Below are 16,180 nucleotides of genomic sequence, written 5' to 3'. Positions count from 1 at the left end.
CCTCCCCTCCAGGGGATCCCCCCTCCCCTCAGTTGGAGGAGAGAGCGGGTCACCCTGAAGAGGGCAGCCGGGCGATTATCTGATGACGCGATGAGCGAGGAATAGTAGTTAGTCCTAGCCACCCTCATCGCCACTAGGTAGGATCTAACATGTATCCTAACCCGTGTTCGGTCGGATTCGGTTCGGCTGGCCCTCCAACGGCTCTCTAGGCCTCTTTTCCGACGTTTCATCTCTCTCAGCTCCTCGGTAAACCAGGGAGCCAATCGAGATCCACGTCGGGTCACAGGCCGCAAAGGCACGACTCGGTCCAATGCTGCGGCGGCAGTTGTCTCCCAAGCCGCCGCCTGATTTTCCGCCGAGTCGTGGACCAGATCCTCCGGATAAGGCCCAAGCTCCGTCAGGAACCTCTCAGGGTCCATCAGTCGCCTGGGACGGAACCATCTAGGCGGTTCCGTCTCCCTGCGGCGAGGGGAAATCCTGATTTTCTCTTCCAGTTTCCTATTAAATTCTCTTTAGCTCCCTCCTCTGGATATACATTATACCAGTGGTGGTGAACCTATGGCACGGGTGCCAGAGGTGGCACTCAGAGCCCTCTCTGTGGGCATGCGTGCTGTTGCCCCAGTCCTAGGCCTTCAGCTGGGTTTTATAAAACCTTTTCGCTGCCGCTGTGTAAAAAAAAAAAGGTTCAATCATCAATTTCAACTTCTCGCGGGGAAAAAAAGATCTTGCAAAGTTGGAATTGATTGATTGAACTTTTTAGTCCCACCCAGTCTGCTGTTACCACTGCAGCCAAGCTCACCCAATGGGCCACGGCCACCTGGCACCCGATGATGCATAAGTGGGTTTTGGGTTGCAGTTTGGGCACTCGGTCTCTAAAAGGTTCGCCATCACTGCATTATACAATATTTTGTGTTGAATTCCATTGCCTGGAACAGTGTTGGGGGAAGCAAGAGGTGTTTTTGACTTAATTTTTTTTTTAAACAAGTTTGATTATTCAAGGAAAAACCTTAAGGGGCTAATTTCAGCCTGATCTTGATATTTTGCGAACAGCAGAGGATAATTTGTGACCTGTTGTCAGACAGAGATAAGGTCCAATGTGAGAACAAGGAGCTTGTAGGAATCGGTCTCCACCTGCAAATAAGTTTGATGAGCAACTGAGCATGTGATAATTTTTTAGATAGCAACCCTGACTTTCTTCTCCATAATTTCATATTAAATTCTCTTTAGGTTTCTCCCCTGGACATTCATTATACAATCTTCTAAGTTGAATTACATTGCCTGGAACAATTGTTGGAGGGAAATAAGAGATGAATTTTTTTTCACCATCTTTAAAACTTTCTGGCTCTCCAAGCATGTTAACCTGCCTTTATCTGTTCCCATAAGGTGAATAGAATGTGAAGGATATGTATATAATGTATGTTTTTATTTGTGGTTTTTACTTGTATGTAGTGTGCACTGTGAACAGCACTTAATTTTATTGTGAGATATACAATGGCAATAAATATGTTCTGTTCTGTTCCATTTTGTATTGTATTGTATTCTACTTCTATTCTATTACATTACTTTACATTTTGTATTGTATTCTATTACATTACATTTTGTATTCTATTCCTATTCTATTCTATTCTATTCTATTCTATTCTATTCCTTATTCTATTCTATTCTGTTCCTATTCCTTATTCTATTCTGTTCCTATTCCTTATTCTATTATATTCTCAGGGCTTTTTTTTGTCACAGAACGCCCAGAACAGAGTTCCAGCACCTTTTTGGGATGGAACCTTGTAGTGTAGGCAAGGCGGGTTGTATGATGTGTGTGAGTTCCGGCACCTTTTTTTTTTTTTTTAGAAAAAAAGCACTGTCTATTCTATTCCTTATTCTATTCTATTCTGTTCCTATTCCTTATTCTATTCTATTCTATTCTATTCTATTCTATTCTATTCTATTCTATTCTATTCTATTCCTTATTCTATTCTATTCCTTATGCTATTCTATTCTATTCTATTCTATTCTATTCTATTCTAATCTAATCTAATCTAATCTAATCTAATCTAATCTAATCCTTATTCTATTCTATTCTATTCTATTCTATTCTACTCTACTCTATTCTATTCTATTCTACTCTTATTTCTATTCTATTCTATGTGAGTTTGACATCCATGCTCTAGATCATTGATGGATAGAGACCAGTTAATATCACTTCTGAGTAGAGAGCAACAAAAAAGATGCTTTGGGAGTATCTGGCAAACAAAGCCAGAAGATAAGAAAAAAAAAAACTCTGGAAAAGATGAAATCTCAATTGCTGGAAAATACGCTAAAGAAGGGCTGGCTTAAAGCTTCTATAGACAACCTGAAAACCAAAAAGTCCAAAGAATCCAGGCAAAACCTACTGGGGTGGCTTCAGGAATCTTTGAAAAACCTAAAAGAGGTTTCCAATAAAGCATCAAAACACACCCTGGCAGAATGGCTTAAAACGTTCCTGATAAATCTTCAGAAGGAATCTCCTGAAGCATCCAGGGAAGATGTGGACAATTGGCTGGCGATGTCCATAAATCATCTCAAAGAATAAGGACCTGAAGCACGCTATCTGAATGTACAGGAATGGCTTGAAGCATACAAAAGTCCAAAGCAGCCTAAGAAAGGGGGGGGGGGGTGCTTGCTTGAAAAATCAAAAGAGAGACTCAGGAAGCAATATCCTGAAGGATCTGTGGAGAACACACTGAAATGGCTTCAAGGATCTTTAGAAGGATTCTTTATCTTCTACTGAAGCTAGACCAGTTCTCGAAAAATGGCTTCAAGATTCCTTGAAAAGCCTGGAAGAGGAAAGTTCTGAAGTAGACAATCAAAATGTTCAAAGAATGGTTTCAAACAACTATAAGCACCCCATCTAGGTTGAAGCTTGAAGCATCTATCAAAGGCAGGGATCTCCAAGATTGACAACTTTTAAGAGTTTTGGACTTCAACTCCCACAATTCCCCAGATAGCATGGCTGCCTGGGGAATTCTGGGAGTTGAAGTCCCCAAGTCTTAAAGTTGCCACGTTTGGAGACCCCTGATCAAAGGCATTCAGGATCCACAGAAGTCTAAGGTAGATTTTTGAGGAAGCCTAAAAAAGGCTTTTAAGTTGTCATTCTGCCTTGGAAAAAGAAAAAGAGTGTTCATTAAATTGAAGACTAAGACTTCTCAGTTTACTTCATTGTCCTATTTTCAGTTCTGCTGACCCAATCCAGCTAAGCTCTGGTTTGCTTAAACCAGGGATGGGCAACTTGGCTCTTTTATGACTCGTGGACTTCAATTCCCAGAATTCCTGAACCAGCATGGCTCAGCTTGGAAACTCTCCCTTTCCCCTCAACATGGCTGGCTCAGGAATTCTGGGAGTTGAAGTCCACCAGTCATAAAAGAGCCAAGGTGGCCTACCCCTGGCTTAAACCCTGGTTAGGCTTGATTTAAAATGCCTCCAGGGGGTTTCTGGAGAGCTTTGAACTGTCAACCTTAGCAGATTTGTGGAATTCACATGTGTTGCAATGTGCTTTCCAACTGTAAATTATATTTCAATGCCAATTTCCACCAAAATCATTCTTTTTAAGGAAAGGGAGATTGTGTATTAAATAAAAGGAGCGATTCTCTATTTTCTTTTAATTTCCCTGGCACCAGCGGTGGAAAGAAGGATCTTTTAGAAGGATTCTTCTTCTATAGCAGTGGTTCTCAACCTTTTTAATGCCACGACCCCAACCGGTCGTAGGTCGAGGACTAAACCGGTCGTAAGTCGAGGACTAAACCGGTCGTAAGTCGAGGACTACCCAACCGGTCGTAAGTCGAGGACTTTCCCTGCCCGGGAGTGCCGCGCATGCGTGGTTCCGCCCCCTGCGCCGGCCGAGGCGTAGCTGGCAAGCGGCAGAGACGGAGCAGGCCGACCACCAGCTGGCCCAGCCCAAGGGAGGTAAGGCACCCGCCGGAAAAGGGGAAAAAAATGGAGGACAAAAAAAATGGAGGACAAAAAAAATGGTGGACAGCCTTGCTTGGCGACCCCCATGAAATGGTCGATCGACCCCAAATGGGGTCCCGACCCACAGGTTGAGAACCACTGTTCTATAGAGTAGAAACTAACTAAGGAGAGAAGCAACCTAGAACTAAGGAGAAATTTCCTGACAGTGAGAACAATTAACCAGTGGAACGACTTGCCAACAGAAGTTGTTGGTGCTCCATCAGTGGAGGCTTTTAAGAAGAGACTGGACAGCCATTTGTCTGAAATGGTATAGGGTTTCCTGCCTGAGCAGGGGGTTGGACTAGAAGACCTCCAAGCTCCCTTCCAACTCTCTTGTTATTCTGTTCTGTCTCTTGCGCTACGGCGCGAATTTCACTCGCTACCAGCCCAGCCAGCTCATCGGAGCGAAGGATGCTGGGTGTTGTAGTTCATTTACATCTGGAAGCCTTCGCTGGCTTCTCCTCGCGGGAAAGTCCCCGGACTTCAACTCCCGTCTGTCCTGCAGCTGCTTTGCTTCCCCAGCTGCGCGAGCGGCGCAACCCAGAGCCGCCGTGCGCCCAAAGCGAAACTGGTTGGACGCGGGCCATCTCTCCGCCTCTCGCCGTCGGAGGTGTTGCGAAAGCGGCCCCCGTCTGAGCAAGGAGCCCAGGCAAGACCCAGCCGCGGCCGGCCATGGCGGGAGAGGTGGTGACCAGGCGCATCGGGGACGAAACGGAGAAGCCGGAAAGCGCAGCGTTGCCGCTGGTAGCGCTGAATCACTCGGTGCGGCGCCGGCTGGCGCTCTTCCTCAACCCGCGCGCCCCGGTGGCGGCCGACTGGGCGACGCTGGCGGAGGAGCTGGGCTATGAATACCTGGAGATCAAGCACTTCGAGGCCCAGCCGAACCCCACCGGCCGCCTGCTGGACGACTGGCAGGCGCGGAGCCCCGGTGGGGCAACGGTGGGCCGCCTCCTGGATCTGCTGCGCCTACTGAGGCGCCAAGACATACTCACCGACCTGGGACCCAGCATCGGTGAGCGCCCGGCCCAGTAGGAGCGGGGAAGGTGGCTATCCGAGCGAAGGGGCGAGGGCGAGCCGTTGAAGGGGGTCGCTGCGCTGTAGCCGGCCGGCGCAGCAGCCATCCTGCAATGAGCGCTCCCGGTTGCAGCTCCCTCGCATTGGCAGGCTCCCATCTCAGCTCCGAAGGGGCGACCACTGGGGTTTGCTCTGTTTCGCAAAACTCTTGTGCATTAGTTCCTGCTGTGTTCTATTTTAGGGTCCATGAAGGCAAGTGAGGTTAGGGAAGGTGCCACCTGTTGAATACCTGCCTGTCCGACAGAAGTGGGGAGGGGATGGAGGTGGGGGGGAAGACTTAAATGCTGCCTAAAGCTGTCTTCCCATCCGATTGGACACAATTTCTACAAAAGCCAAAAGACTTCCTTGTGAATGTTTTATTGCCATTTCCTGCTTACCCATCCCCCACCACATCCTGTTTGATTGCTGTAGTCGACTCACAGTAAACATCTCCAGTCAATCAGTTTTCCCAACTAATGCAATTTATTAAAACTTTCTTGAGCAACTGGTACGTTTCTTCAGATTTTAGTGCCCTGTTCCCCTGATCTGGGCATCTTCCAGATGTGTGAGAATTTCAGCTGTCAGAATTCTTAGCCATGGCTAGCCAGTGGGAGCAATCTGGAAATCACACCTCCAGAGAGCTTCCGAAATAGGGAAGACTGGTTTAATGGTATTAAGGGGCGTAGGAAAACATAACACTCCAGTCCTGATGGTTGACTTCAATGGGAAAAGACAGTTGTTCTTTTTAGGGTTGTTTCGATTTTTACATCCCTGTCCTGGATTGCTGAAAACTGTCATTTTAAGATAGAAATTATCTCTTTAAAACACAAATAGTCCTCGACTTACAACAATTTGAAGTTAACAATGGCACTGAAAAAAAGTGCCTTATGACCATTGTTCACACTTAACAACCGCCGCAGCATCCCCATGGTCACATGATCAAAATTCAGATTCTTGGCCACTGACTCATATTTATAACGGTCGCAGCATCCTGGGGTCAGGCAGTCCCCTTTTGCGACTTTCTGACAAGCAAAGTCAGTGGGGAAGCCAGGTTAGCTTCACAACAGTGTGACTAGCTTAACACCTGCGGTGATTTATTTAACAAATGTGGCAAGAAAAGTCGTAACACGGGGCAAAACTCACTTAACAAATTTCTCACTTAGCAACATCAGTTTTGGGCTCAATTGTCGTCGCAAGTTGAGGACCACCTGTAATATCAATTAAAACACCCAGGGAAAAGATGTCAGCCTTCCTTTTTTTCTTCTCATTTGTGATATGGCCTCACTTGTGTAGAGATGGGGGGGAGACATGATGTCACCTGTGTTCTGATGGCCTGGCATACCTCAGTGTTCCCCAAAGTGGTTAATATTAACCACTCAAAGGTTGATAGGACTATCTAGAAGACTGATAAATGCATGGGGGGACAATAGGGAGCTGATAAATTATTGATTGCGGTCAAATAATGTTTTGGGCTCTGTAAAGATAATAATAATAATAATAATAATAATAATAATAATAATAATAATAATAATAATAATAATAATAATAATAATAATAATAATAAAGTTGGAAGGTACCTTGGAGGTCATCGAGTCCAACCCCCTGCTCAGGCAGGAAACCCTACACCATTTCAGACAAATGGCTGTCCAGTTTCTTCTTAAAAACTTCCAGTGTTGGAGCATTCACCACTTCTGGAGGCAGGTTGTTCCACTGGTTCATTGTTCTAACTGTCAGGAAGTTTCTCCTTAGTTCTAGGTTGCTTCTCTCCTTGATTAGTTTCCATCCGTTGCTTCTTGTCCTGCCTTCAGGTGCTTTGGAAAATAGCTTGACTCCCTCTTCTTTGTGGCAGCCCCTGAGATATTGGAATACTGCTATCATGTCCTTCTTTTCATTAGACATACCCAATTCTAGCAACCGTTTATTATTTATTTATTTATTTATTTATTATTTGGATTTATATCCCACCCTTCTCCTCGTAGGACTCAGGGCGTTCCTTATATGCTTTAGCCTCCAGTCCCCTAATCATCTTTATTGCTCTTCTCTGTACTCTTTCTAGAGTCTCAACATCTTTTTTACATGGCGGTGACCAAAACTGGATGCAGTATTCCAAGTGTGGCCTTACCAAGGCATTGTAAAGTGGTATTAACACTTCACGTTATCTTGATTCTATCCCTCTGTCAATGCAGCCCAGCACTCTGTTGGCTTTTTTGGCAGCTGCAGCACACTGCTAGCTCATATTTAGGTGATTGTCCACTAGGACTCCGAGATCCCTCTCACAGTTACTACTATTGAGCAAGGTACCCCCTATACTATACTATACCTGTACATTTGGTTTTTCTTGCCTAAATATCATGTCAGTCCTTATTCCTGAAGCTGAGGTTGTTACTGCCAACATACCCATAGTTGGATAACCAGTCACCAGGAAAAATGGTTTTCTTTTACAGACAATCCTTGACTTACTATCATTCGTTTAGCAACCCTTCAAAGTTACAACGGCACTGAAAAAAGTGATCTGTGACTGGTCCTCACACTTAAAACTGTTTGCAGTATCCCTATGATCACATGATCAAAATTCAGGCACGTTGGCAACTGGTATGTATTTATGACAGTTGTACTGTCCTGGGGGGGGGTCATGTGATCTCCCTTGGTAAAGTTCCCAGCTGGCTTCTGACAAAGTCAATGGAGGAAGGCAGATTTGCTTAGCGGCCTTGTGATTCACTTAACAACTGTTGCAAATGTTGTAAAATCGGGTCTGAAGTCACTTAACCTCCACCTTAACAATATAAATTCTGGTCTGAACAGGGATGTAAGAATCTCAGTTGTGGTTGTAAGTTGTAGTTGACTAGCTGTATTGTGGTTGGTTGCACAATCAGCCAGATGTTTAGACTAGATTTGGCATTGATATCCACCTCATTGAGTTTAAGATAGGATAGGACCTAAGATAGACAGATATTGTAAGGTGGTCTTTTTAATCAATCTATCGATCTATCGATCTATATCTATCATCTATCTATATCTATCTCTATTATCTATCTCTATCTTTATATATCTCTATCTCTACCTATCATCTATCTATATCAATCTATCTATATCTAGCTCTATTATATCTATATCTATTATCTATATTATCTATATCTCTATTATCTATCTATCTATCTATCTATCTATCTATCTATCTATCTATCTATATCGATATCTATATTATATTTATCTATCTATCTATCTATCTATCTATCTATCTATCTGTCTGTCTGTCTATCTATCATCTATGCCACCTCTCTTGTCACTGAGTAACTCGGAATAGTTTATAACACCATAAGTGTTTTAAGTGTTAAAGGGATCACTAGGATATAATAAAACAGCACTTTTCAATTGACTAATAGTGATTTTGTCAATGCCAATGGTGTTAGAGCAGTGCTCCAGGTGTTTTGGGTCACCATTACTGGTAATCCACAACTAAGCCCAAAATTTATGTTGCTAAGTGAAATATTTGCTAAGTGAGTTTTGCCCCATTTTACGACCTTTCTTGCCGCAGTTATTAAGTGAATCACTGCAGCTGTTAAGTTAGCAACATGGGTGAATCTGGCTTCTCCATTTGCTTGTCAGAAAGTCGCAAAAGGGAATCACTTGACCCTGGGACATTGCAACTGTCAGAAAAAATGAGTCCGTTGCCAAGCATCCAAATTTTGATCACATGACTATGGGGATGCTGCAACGGTCATAAGTGAAAAAACAATCATAAATCACTCTTTTCAGTTCCATTGTAACTTTCGACAGTCACTAAATGAACTGTTGTTTATCAAGAACTACCTCTATACAATCACTTAAATATGAGCCAGCAGTGTGCTGCAGCTGTCAAAAAGGCCAACACAGTGCTGGACTGCATTAACAGGGATAGAATCAAGATCACATGAAGTGTTAATACCACTTTACAATGCCTTGGTAAGGCCACACTTGGAATAATGCATCCAGTTTTGGTCACCACGATGTAAAAAAGATGTTGAGACTCTAGAAAGAATACAGAGAAGAGCAACAAAGATGATTAGGGGACTGGAGGCTAAAGCATATAAGGAACGGTTGCTGGAATTGGGTATGTCTAGCTTAATGAAGAGAAGGACTAGGGGTGACATGATAGCAGTCTTCCAGTATCTCAGGGGCTGCCCCAAAGAAGAGGGAGTCAAGCTATTCTCCAAAGCACCTGAAGGCAGGACAAGAAGCAACGGGTGGAAACTAATCAAGGAGAGAAGCAACCTAGAACTAAGGAGATACTTCCTGACAGTGAGAACAATTAACCAGTGGAACAACCTGCCTCCAGAAGTGGTGAATGCTCCAACACTGCAAGTTTTTAAGAAGAGATTGGACAGCCATTTGTCTGAAATGGTATAGGGTTTCCTGCCTGAGCAAGGAGTTGGACTAGATGATCTCCAAAGTCCCTTCCAACTTTATTATTATTATTATTATTATTATTATTATTATTATTATTATTATTATTATTATTATTATTATTATTATTGTTGTTGTTGTTGTTGTTGTTGTTGTTGTTGTTGTTGTTGTTATATAGACAACTATGTGCCATCACAGCTGCCAATTGTATTATTATTCATAGGATTATTCATTCAAATAGTATTTCTTAAATTATTTTCAGATAATATATGCTTTGGCGGGGTTCAGTGGACAATCTGAAATTTCATGAAGGGTCGAACTGAAGAGATTAGGGATCCCTGATTGAGACCAGGGTTCCCCAACCTTTGGGGTTTGGAGCCCTGCTTGGGGGGGGGAACTAGGCTGTGCAAGCAACGGACTGACACACACGCGCACTCGTGTGCATGCAGCTTTTGAGCCAGCGGTGGGTCAGCATGCACATGCGCAAATCCTCTCCAGCCTGCTGCTTGCACAAGTTGAGTTACACACCTGCACACTCCGGCCAGCCACTTGCGTGGTTGATTCCGGTCGTGGGCTGCAACCCAGGATTGGGGACCCCTGACGTAGAGAATGCCATGGGAGCTTGTCCCCGTTAACTATTCCCCATCCCCTCTCACTTCCCCGAATTTATGGATGGTTCCAGTCCTGCTTTCTGAAAGTTGTTTATTTCCATGTCTTTCTTCTGTTTCCAGAGGAGGACTGTAAGAAATATCTGCAGAAGAAGCAACAGGAAGAATCGGAGCGACCGGTTCAAGTCCCAGCAGTGGACAGTAGCTTTCCGAGGGCAACTGAAATGCAGGGCATCACCACTCAGGATGACCCCCTTGGTAAATGGGCCGTCAGATCTTTAAATCATTTTAATACACGTACAGTCATTTAGTGACTGTTCAAAGTTACAACAGCACTGAAAAAAGTGACACGGCTGCTTTTCACACGACTGTTGCAGCATCACGTGATCAAAATCCAGACATTTGGTAACTGGCTTATATTTATGACCGTTGCAGTGTCCAGGGGTCACGTGATCCCCTTTTGCAACCTTCTGACAAGCAAAATCAGTGGGGAGGTGAGATTCACTTATCAACCGTGTTCTTAACTTAACACCTACAGTGATTCACTCACAAGAAAGGTCGTGAAAATGGGGCAAAATTCACTTAACAAATGGGGTGGGCGCGCTTTCAGCGTGACGCATCCGGCCCGCAGGCCAGCAGTTTGACATGCCTGCGCTATCCCCTCAGAATTTGAATGACCAGAGTTGGTTATGGTGTTTTGTATCATTTTTAGAGAACTGAGGGGAGGCATAGGTAAGCCATGATTATTTTAATCCTGGTTTCATGAATAAACCATAGTTCATACAAACTGGATTTGTACTACACTCTTAATAGACCACATTCTTTACTTCTTTGCCAGTCTTATATCCTGCCTTTCCTTCAGAAGCTCAAGACTTTGTGCAAAATACTCTCCAAAATTCAAAATTCCGACTCTTGGCAACTGATTCGTATTTATGACGGTTGCAGTGTCCCAGGGTCACGTGATCCCCTTTTGCGACCTGATAAGCAAAATCAATGAGGAAACCAGATTCACTCAACAACCGTGTTACTAACTTAAGAACTGCAGTGATTCACTTAATCTCTTTGACAAGAAGGGTCGTAAAATGGGACAAAACTCACTTAACAGCTTGTAAGACGAGGACTACCTCTACACGATTGGCAGGATGACATCATGCCGCACAAATTGGCATCTGGGAGGAGGGGGCTCCGTGGTATCCGAAGCAGAACATCCAGATTCAGCTTTGTTCCATACAGTATTAACCTTGTGAACTGTCAAGCTTCCTCCTTCTGTTACATATTCAAGATAGACAGTGATTAATGTTACTTATATGTAAGAGTGTAGATCTGTACATATGTTGTATATAGGATGTTTTAAATGTGTGTTATGTATGTGTACACTTTGGGAGGAAGCAACTAAATTTCATTTTTAATGTGTGCCATTGTGCCCACAGGGGAAAAAAACGACAATAAAAGTTATCTATCTATCTACAGTAGTGGCCAAAACTGTGGAAACCTTTTGGGAAAAGTGTACAATAGAAATGCCATCTTTGGTTAAGTTTCCACCAATTTTTCTTCTAATTTCTTTATAGCGGTAGCCTTGTTCACTTAATAATGCTATTTTACATTGCTTTCTGGGCAACCAGTCAACTCTTTGCACCATTACTTTAATTTTATTACGTTTTACAAGCTCACTAAATGAAAGAACACAAAAAAACCCAACCAACTTGACAGCAAACACATAACACACTGACAAATGTCCTCCTCTCAGCTTCAATACAAGACATCAATAATTGAATCCTACTGTGATCTGATTGGCTCATTGCCAAAACAAGATGACACCTGATTGGCTCTCTAACCACTCACGCTCATTGGCTACAATCAGATGAAGGAAAGCTACCTGATATCAACCTAAGCAAGTTGTGCTTCCTTTTTCTGGTTATTTGGCTATAACCTTTCATAGAAGACAGTACAGATAATTGAACAAACTTTGTTGCATTACATTCTTGATTAAATTATCTTTCCATTGATATATAATTTTATGGTACTACTCCAAAAAGCAAAGTGGTGTTATTAGCCATCAAACCTCAAAAATACACCTTTCCCAAAAGGTTTCCACAATTTTGGCCACTGCTGTATCTATCTATGGTGGCTTAAACTAAGGCTGGTGCTCAGTAACAATCTTGTTTGTTTCCTTTCCTTTCTTCTTTTTTTAATTTCCTTTTCTAGGGCATACCCCTGAGCTGTTCGATGCCTTCATCTGTTACTGCCAGAACGACATTCCTTTTGTGCAGGAGATGATCCAAGAACTGGAGCAGGCAGAGCATAAGCTGAAGCTGTGTGTCTTTGATCGAGATGTCCTGCCAGGCACCTGCGTGTGGTCCATCACCAGCGAGTTGATTGAGAGGAGGTGAGTTTAGGAGCACCTCTGAAAAAAAAAGCTTAAATTGACCAAAGAGGAGATAGAGCAGGGCTTTTCAACCTTTTCACTCATTGTACCACTTTTAGGATATGGCAACATCCGAGTACCACCAGTCGCCTAGAAAGGTGTCAAAAACTTGATGACCAAAAAAAAAAAAAAAGGAAAAAAGTGATAAAGTACAGGTAGTCCTCGACTTACAACAGTTCGCTTAATGACTGTTTGAAGTTACAGTGGCACTGAAAAAAGTGCCCCCCAAGGCACAGCCAAGAAGACACCTGCCTGCCCGCCCGGCAGCGCTCTTCCTCCTGTTTTCATTGTTGTGAGCATTTCTGTTGAGGATTGGCAGCGGGGGTGGGGTGGGGGTGTTTGGTTTTTATTCCCCCCGTCTGCTGGGTGGTTGCAGCAGGATTTGGTCACTTCACATGACCCTGGGACACTGTGACCGTCATAAATATGAATCAGTTGCCAAGCATCTGAGTGTAAATCACAAGACCCTGGAGAGGCTGCAACATTCCAGCTGATCCTGGCGCTTCTTCTGGGCTCAGCAGAAGCACCAGGATCAGTGCTGCTTTCCAGCTGATTGGTGCTTCTTCAGGGCTCAGCAGAAGCGCCAGGATCAATGCCGAGCTCCAGCTGGAGCCTGGCGCTGATCCTGGCGCTTCCACTGAGCCCTTACAACCCAAAGAAGTGCTGATCCTGGCGCTTCCGCTGAGCCCTGACAGCCCTGCAGCTCCAGCCGTCTCTCGCTCAGGCTTGTGCGGTGCTGCCACCAGTTCAGCTCATTCCCCTCCCCCGCTACCACTTTTCTAGGATGGTTGTGTACCACCTGCCAGGTGCCAATGTATCACAGGTGGTACCCGTACCACTGATTGAAAAGCCCTGAGATAGAGGAGGAACTGGAATTAAAACATGGATTGTGTTCATTTGGGGGGGGGATGGAGGTGGTAAGACGAGCAGGTTAGCACTGGGAGAAGAGAACTGCGGCAGTTGTTAGGTGAAAAACCGTGGCCATAAATCACTTTTTTGAGTGCTGTTGTGAACTCTGAACAGTTGCTAAAAGAACGGTAAATCGAGGACTCTTTATTCAGTCAATAGTGCCTATTCAGCTCCTAATTAATAGAATATTCTTCATTGGCCAAGTGTGATTAGACACACAAGGAATTTGTCTCCGGTGCACCAGCCCTCATTGTACATACAAGCAACAAGTAATAAATCATGGTTATAATCATAAAATACAATCAGCATAAATTATGAGATACAACACCCAGTGACAGTCATAAGATGCTAAATAAAAGCAATCAGCAAGAATCATAAGAAAGAAACAGCACAGTGATAGTCATAAAATGCTAAAGGAATAGGAAATAAGGAAAGATGAGAAATATAACAATAATACAGCTCTACCAGGATATTTGATATCCTAGGGCAGGTGTCTTCAAACTTGGCCATTTTATGACTTGTGGACTTCAACTCCCAGCCGGCTGAGGAATTCTGGGAGTTGAAGTCTACAAATCATAAAAGGGGCCCAATGTGAAGACTCCTGCTTGTGGACTTCAACTCCCAGAATTCCTCAGCCAGGCATAAAAGGGCCAAGTTTGAAGACCTCTGCCCTAAGGCATAAGACAGTGTTGTGGGAATTAGTTGTGTAGCAGAGTGATGGCATGGGGGCAAAAACTATCCTTGTGTCTAGTTGTTCTGGTGTGCACTGTCCCATAACATCGTCTTGAGGGAAGAAGTTGAAACACTTTATGTCCAGGATGTGAGGGGTCTGTAGATATTTTCACAGCCCTCTTTCTGACCCTTGTAGTATACAGATCCTCAATGGAAGGCAGGCTGCCAGCCATTGTGTTTTCTGCAGTCCTAATTATCCTCTGAAGTCTGTCCCTGTCCTGTTTGGTTGCTGTGCCAAACCAAGACGGGGAAAGAAGCTCGTCCCTAACGTGTTTTCCGGTTCTGTGTGTAACTACAGGTGTCGGAGGATGGTGGTGGTCATCTCGGACGATTACCTTCAGAGTGAGGAATGTGACTTCCAGACCAAGTTCGCTCTCAGTCTTTCCCCAGGTAAGACAACGTCCGTGGTCAGTCAGGCCGTGCCACCTCGCAGACATTCAAGTAGCCCCCGACTTATGAACTAAAACGAAGCCCCCAAATTTCCGTTGCTAAGCAAGACTGTTGTTGAGTGAGTTTTCCCCACTTTACGACTGTTCTTGCCACAGTTGTTAAGTGAGTCACTGCAGTTGTTAAGATATTCAGTGGATCTGGTTTCCCCTGTTGACTTTGCCTGTCAGAAGGTCGCAAAAGGGGATCACACGACTGTTATAAATGCATGCCACTTGCCAAGCATCTGGATGTTGGTCACATGACCACGGGGGAGTTTCTGTATGTAGCCTGTATAAATTTTACAAGTAGCCAATTCTCTCCCATTTTCAAAGCAGGAGGACAAGATGACCATAGTTTACATATGTGTGTTGAGTCCCATAATTTGACTCCCAGCTGTTCCTGGAACCCATGGGTCTCCACAAAAGGAGAGTTGCAAATATGACATCATAACACAAATGATGCAAACAATGAGTTTGGATAATGATGTGATAGGTGTAGTGTCACTGTGGCTTCTACTAACATCAGTGATAACATGATAGCTATGGTCCTACTGAAACATGCTTAGTTGCTGGATCCCTTTAATTTCAGGGGTGATCAAGCATAATCAAGTTTGGATCTAGCCCATGATATTCAGAGCAGGAGAAAAACATTTTTTTCATTTATCCCCAACCTCATATTCAAGCCCCATGTCTCTGTCTAGGATTGCTACAGATACATGTGGACTACAGATAGTCCTCAGCTTATGACTACAGTTGACCCCCAACATTTCTGTTGCTAAGCAAGAGAGTTGTTAAGTGGGTTTTGCCCCATTTTACAACCTTTCTTGCCACAGTTGTTAAGTGAGTCACTGCAGTTGTTAAGATAGTAACATGGTTATTCAGTGGATCTGGTTTCCCCTGTTGACTTTGCCTGTCAGAACCACGGGGGAGGCTGCAACGGTCGTAAGTGTGCAAAGTAGTCATAAGTCGCTTTTTTTCAGTAGTACCTTTGAACAGTCGCTAAACAAATAGCTGTAAGTCGAGGATTACCTGTATTGGACTGCCATGGGATGGGCGGCGTGGCTCAGAACATCAGTTGGGAAAATGCTGTGGCCATCATGCCTCTTGCTTGGGACCACAGTTCATGTCAGGTTAATTCACTCTCCCGTCTCGGCTTCCTCCGGCAGGTGCCCGTCTCAAACGTCTGATCCCGGTTAAATGCAAAAACATGAAGAACGAGTTCCCGAGCATCTTAAGATTCATCACTGTCTGTGACTACACAAACCCAGCCACCAAGAAATGGTTCTGGATGCGATTAGCCAAATCTTTATTGCTTCCGTAATCTTGCGCTGAAAGGTTGAAGCCCCACGGCCCCAGAAGACGGGGCCTGCAGGAAGGGTGGAGGTCCCCGTAGCTTTTCCTTGACTTTTCACCCTGAAGACAAAAGAACCAGGGTTTTAATCAAACATTCCTGAGAACCGTAAGCTTGGTTTAAGCCCAACCTTTATAAATCCTTTGGAACATCCCCCCCCCGGCCTAATGTTGGCTTAAAAAGAAGGAACAGAATCTAATAACAGATGCAACTGTTCCTGGGATATTAATCCATATTCCGTTTTTTTATTTTCCCCCGCTTCCTTTTTAATTTTGGCAGAACAAAGGGACCAAGAAAAACCTGACATAAA

The 16,180-nt window shown here is 44.0% G+C and overlaps 1 protein-coding gene across 1 annotated transcript; it reads left to right on the top strand.

Moving 5' to 3' along the window:
* Positions 1-4,653: 4,653 nt before the first annotated feature.
* On the top strand, positions 4,654-15,840 carry MYD88 (MYD88 innate immune signal transduction adaptor). The gene is made up of 5 exons (XM_015832556.1): positions 4,654-4,993; positions 10,149-10,283; positions 12,231-12,411; positions 14,390-14,481; positions 15,686-15,840. Exons 1-5 carry the CDS (start codon positions 4,654-4,656, stop codon positions 15,838-15,840), a joined length of 903 nt encoding a protein of 300 aa, XP_015688042.1.
* The last annotated feature ends 340 nt before the right edge of the window (positions 15,841-16,180 follow it).

The sequence above is a fragment of the Protobothrops mucrosquamatus genome, unplaced genomic scaffold, assembly GCF_001527695.2.
Source record: "Protobothrops mucrosquamatus isolate PMUCROS unplaced genomic scaffold, P.Mucros_1.0 scaffold5, whole genome shotgun sequence".
NCBI classification, from domain to species: domain Eukaryota; kingdom Metazoa; phylum Chordata; class Lepidosauria; order Squamata; family Viperidae; genus Protobothrops; species Protobothrops mucrosquamatus.
Note: the sequence above shows the minus strand (reverse complement) of the source record. Positions and strands in the feature narration are given on the sequence as shown.

Excerpts from the sequence above, each read along its gene's own strand:
- MYD88 (XM_015832556.1), top strand. The coding sequence starts at position 4,654 with ATGGCGGGAGAGGTGGTGACCAGGCGCATCGGGGACGAAACGGAGAAG. Across the intron at positions 10,284-12,230 it reads CACTCAGGATGACCCCCTTG|GGCATACCCCTGAGCTGTTC; the intron begins GTAAATGGGCCG and ends TTCCTTTTCTAG. Across the intron at positions 14,482-15,685 it reads CGCTCTCAGTCTTTCCCCAG|GTGCCCGTCTCAAACGTCTG; the intron begins GTAAGACAACGT and ends TTCCTCCGGCAG.